Source organism: Melampsora larici-populina (genome assembly GCF_000204055.1).
Source record: "Melampsora larici-populina 98AG31 unplaced genomic scaffold MELLAscaffold_3, whole genome shotgun sequence".
Classification (NCBI taxonomy): Eukaryota; Fungi; Basidiomycota; class Pucciniomycetes; order Pucciniales; family Melampsoraceae; genus Melampsora; species Melampsora laricis-populina.
Window position 1 is genome coordinate 2,972,293 of NW_006768767.1, and position 4,756 is coordinate 2,977,048.

The window sequence follows — 4,756 nt, forward strand, 5'->3', positions numbered from 1 at the left end:
TAGGTCCAAATTCCTTCAGTAAGGACTCATTCTCTCCGCAAAGGTCAGGTCTCTCTGATGGAATCCTTACTTCCCCTCTATGACATCTTTGGGAGGCTATACAACCTCATATGTCTCCCGGTTGAGTGTAGTACCACACAATGACACGATCCTTGACAACTTTTTCAAACTTGTCCGACATGGCTTCAGTAAGGGCCAAATTTTTCCGCCAATGTGAGCAGGCTAATATGTTCTCTTCAGAACATTGTCAACATGTCTGTGGGAACCTCTATCACCCCATAAATGTCTCCCGTCTTCCTCCCGTGTTTGCGGTAGGACCACACAAGGACATCATCCTCAATAAGCTTGCCAAAATTCCTGCATTTAGCTTCAGTAAGGTCTCATCTTTTCAGCCAATGTTTGTCCTGTTTAATTCTATCATCACAATACCCTTGTTCTGTCTGTGGCAACTTCTATAACCCCAAAGATGTCCCGCATTCCACATGCCTTACTGCACAATGACATAAGGCTGATTTTCTCTTTCAATTTGGGTCTCATGACATTGATCACTGAGCCATTTCAATGTCACTTTTGGATCTATCTGATGATAACCTCACTTTACTACTATTACAGCCGTCGCCAGCTATATGACACCTTGCATATCTTCCGTTCACCATAGTAGCCGCAAGGACACATTTTGGAAATAACTTTTCGAATTTTAACTTAATTATCCCCAATTTTGGATCCCAAAATCAAACAATTTTTGATCTATTTTAAGTTAACTTCACAGCCCATGTATGATATGTGTTGAATTTCTTAACCTTGTACATTTAGTGTAGTATAGTAGCCCGCAGGGACCCAATCCTCGGGGTTGTTTATGATTGCAATCCAATTATCTTTTTTATGATTGCAATCCAATTATCTTTCTTCTTTAATGGTTCATTCTCTGTGCAAGAATCAGCACTTATATATGGTCACATCAGCTCACCCCTATGACAACCTCTATCCCACCCCTTGTACAATTCCAGAGCTGTTCATTTGCTCCTCAGAGACATGATCATCCACAACTTTGGCTTGTCCTGTGTCTTGATAAACAAGCATTTTATTTAATATCATGTGTTCATGAACCTCAATGCCATGGTACTTGGCCCTTATTATTTTGTTTCAGGTGCTGATCAAGTGTGCATAACTCTTGATTTTGTCTTGCCTACTAAATGGTTATGTTTTGTAACCAAAGTTTGAAATCAAGAGAGCATATTTCGTCTCTAGCTTGCGACGGCAATAGTTACAGTTGCCAAAGAGTAACCCAATGACAAAGAGTTTATCTTTGCTCTTACTTTATCAGGGTTGAGATATCAGTGTGGACCAAAATGTTTAACATCTGGTTAGTTTGGCTTCCACAATGTGCAATTTTATTCAGTCTCAGCCAAGTTCATTTGGCCAGAAACTTGTAATCTTACCAATTTCAAATGGTAAAAACCTGTCTGGGCACTGTTTCTGACATGCATTACTCCGCTGAATCTTATTCATCATCTCCAAAGTGAAAAAAAATTCCAAATCATCCAGCACATTCTCCTTGCACACAACAACTCCATAATGAATAATAATCCGTATCACTCTGGAATACCTGCTCACACTAACTTGGGCACATCACAACCACAGGGTTCTGGTCAGCAGATAACTCAGCACGAACCCAATCAAGCCAATTTTCATCACCAACACAATCAGAATCACGGACATCTTCATGATCATGGTCACATTCACTCGCTACAACAACACGGTGGTCAGCAAAATCAAGCTCAGCAAGTTCAACGTGATGTGTATAGATATCCTCATCCTGATCCTGACTATCACGATTCTTGTGATAACCATGATAATAACCATTTTAACTATGATAATTCTCATAGTTATGGTAATCCTTGCTATCCCCCTGGCTTGACGACTCCTCACAGCCAGCAAAGTCACAATACACACTCAAACTCCCTTCAGAACTCCGAACAAATTCAAGCTCACCATACACACGAGGCAAACACTCAAGCCGGCATAGTCTTTCCTGCAGTTAATCCACGCGTCGCTTCGGTCCATGCGCTGGAGTTGCATCCATCCGTCAGACAACCAAATCGAAGTGTGCAAGTACCACTGACTGCTCACGGCAGTGGAACTACTTGTCCTGAAAACCAGCCACCTAGAGTGTCTCAGAAACGCAACCTCGGCCGTCGTCGTCAAGAACCACCGCGATCCGCACCCACAACTGCACCCACCAGCACAACCACACCGACTTCAACTCAGACACAGGCATCTACATCTACAAGGGCTATTGTTAATTTATTTCTCCCTAACACGCTCAGAGGAGAACAAGATAGTGATAAATCACCTTCAATTAATCTTCCAACTCCGGAAGATATGATGAATCGATCTTCTGTTGAACTGCGAACACTCGCTGCCAAGCACGCTAAGGGGTCTACTGTTCCACCAGCCTTGACCGATCTCTTCATGCGTTTGCATGATGAATTTGACAAGGTACTGGCAATCAACTGCATCAACAATCAAGTTGCGGTGCCGGCGGTACATAAACTATGGTAAGTCGAGTTGATTTTTTCCAATCTAACATCATACAAATCTACTGACATACATACATGATCACAGGGGTGTCAAAGCATCACGGAAAGGGGCGCACAAATACCATCGGTTTACCCAAAGCCAAGCAGTCCGAGAAATTTATCGAAATAGTTAGTGAGAACAGTGACTCTTTCAATGATAATATATATGTATAACAAGTTGATATCAGTTTATTGTTCTGCTTTCAGCCTCAGGTGTAGCAACCGGAGAAGGCTCAAAATCGGCTTCAACTAGATGGCGTGAATTGTCAAAGGCAGAGCAAGATTCTTACAAAGTAGAGAATCAACCCATTAACGAACCCGTGAACGTTGCATCCAGCTCCTTGGATTCTGTACCCGATGCCGAATCAAATAATACGCGAGGCAAAAATCGATCTTTGGCAAACGCGCGTGTCGCTGTGAATAATTTTATGATAAAATGGCAAATCGAGGTGGGTTTTCTTCATTTACAAAAGAGGGATTCATACTGACTATATTGTACATTCAGGCCAACGATATGGCTGCGACATACAAGGGCGACTTTGTCATGATGGGTGTATCAAATTACTTAGGCAACGATGCCTACCAGGTGGTCTGAGCTACACCGCGCGCTCTGAAATGGGTGGAGCACGATAAGTTATGCGACCCCCAAAAACACGTAGCCGCGCAACTACAAGCATTTGTTACTGGCACCGAGGCTGGGCTACTCAACTTGAGTAAACTCAAAGTCGATGGTAAGTTCTGGTCTGGTATATACTTTCATTGTCAAAAGCCGCTGTCCACCTACTGAAATGTCTGGCTTACACAGAAAGAGCAAGGTGTCGAGAAGCCCTATCCAATCTGATCAGTAAGGCAATCTCAATCTCCTTTGAAGTTTGACTTATGTATATACGTTATATGTACGTACCTGACTGACTTCTTGATGACATTGTCTTAGGCTTAAAGACAGAGGGCACTACAAACAAATGGCCGTGGAAAGGATGTGAAGAAAAGCTTGCCATTGAAGGCTACTACGTTCACTTTGCCCCAGACTCAAAGTCTCAAGAGAGCGATATCATGCAAGATAGCAATAAACTGACCCCATCACAGGCTCGTAATGTGTTGGCGGATCTTGAACACAACAGGATCCTCATTCTGGAAACTGAAGCCGGTCCCACTCGAAAGACCAAACGAAAACGTCCCCATCATGACACACCTCCTACAACACCTTTGGCTGATAACACGCCTCCAGCTCCACCAGAGGCGAATGCCAACAACACACCTCGCGCCGATCACTCATCAATTGAAGACTCTCTCGCCCAATTACCTATGGCTGCTATCTAACAACATCTGACCGCTGATGCTAATACACGCTGATGCGGTATTTATAAAGGTAGCAAATGCTTAAGCTACATAGCACTCTCATTTCGTTGTATCAGGTTCAATTGTTTTTTATTCATATTTTTCTCCCCATAAAAAACTCAATTGTTCATGTATATAACCTCATCGCTTGGTTCGTTCTTAATTTACATGAAATTTAATTTTTACTCAGTCATCATGATTTATGACTCTTACATGGCTTTGGTTATCCCATCGTCACTCGTGTTCAGATCAACTACAATTTATGTTACATGTGCTTACATTCATCTGAATCGTCTTTTAAATCCCAAATTGCTAATGACAACAAACAACAACGAAAACGAAATTTGATTGAAGTGAAAAATGATAAAAAGAGTCATCATCCATCATCTTTAGCTCCAGCCAATTGTTCGGTAACATTTAATAATGTTCTCATATACTATCATCAAATGAGTCATCAACAAAAATTGGAATCAGTATACGAAGAGAAAAGTTCTGATCAAACATCCATTGTAATCACTTACCGAATTGAATTCTCGGACTCCAACTTGATCTCGTTTCCTAATCTGATTGTGAATTTTCAATAAATTCAACTTCATCTCTAGCATAGAGACTTCGAATTGTTCTTCAACTCGAAAGGCTAAATCATGTTCGAAGCTGTATTCATATTTTAGCAAGTCAATTCCAATCTCTGAAATAAATTGGTTATGATCAAATGAACGGTGCTTCACTGTAATATTCCAAGCGTCTTTCAAATACTGATTGATGATTGGTCATATCTGGTGACCTAAATTCCGTTCGAGCTATGATTAAGTTGAAGTTTGATTGATGATTATAATGTG

The 4,756-nt window shown here is 41.4% G+C and overlaps 1 protein-coding gene across 1 annotated transcript; it reads left to right on the top strand.

Annotated features, from left to right (window-relative positions):
• Positions 1-1,575: 1,575 nt before the first annotated feature.
• Positions 1,576-3,899, top strand: MELLADRAFT_91101 (uncharacterized protein; the record flags this gene model as incomplete). The annotated part of the gene is made up of 7 exons (XM_007405101.1): positions 1,576-2,558; positions 2,626-2,708; positions 2,787-3,028; positions 3,085-3,130; positions 3,176-3,310; positions 3,385-3,423; positions 3,514-3,899. 7 exons carry the CDS (start codon positions 1,576-1,578, stop codon positions 3,897-3,899), a joined length of 1,914 nt encoding a protein of 637 aa, XP_007405163.1.
• Between the last annotated feature and the right edge of the window lie 857 nt (positions 3,900-4,756).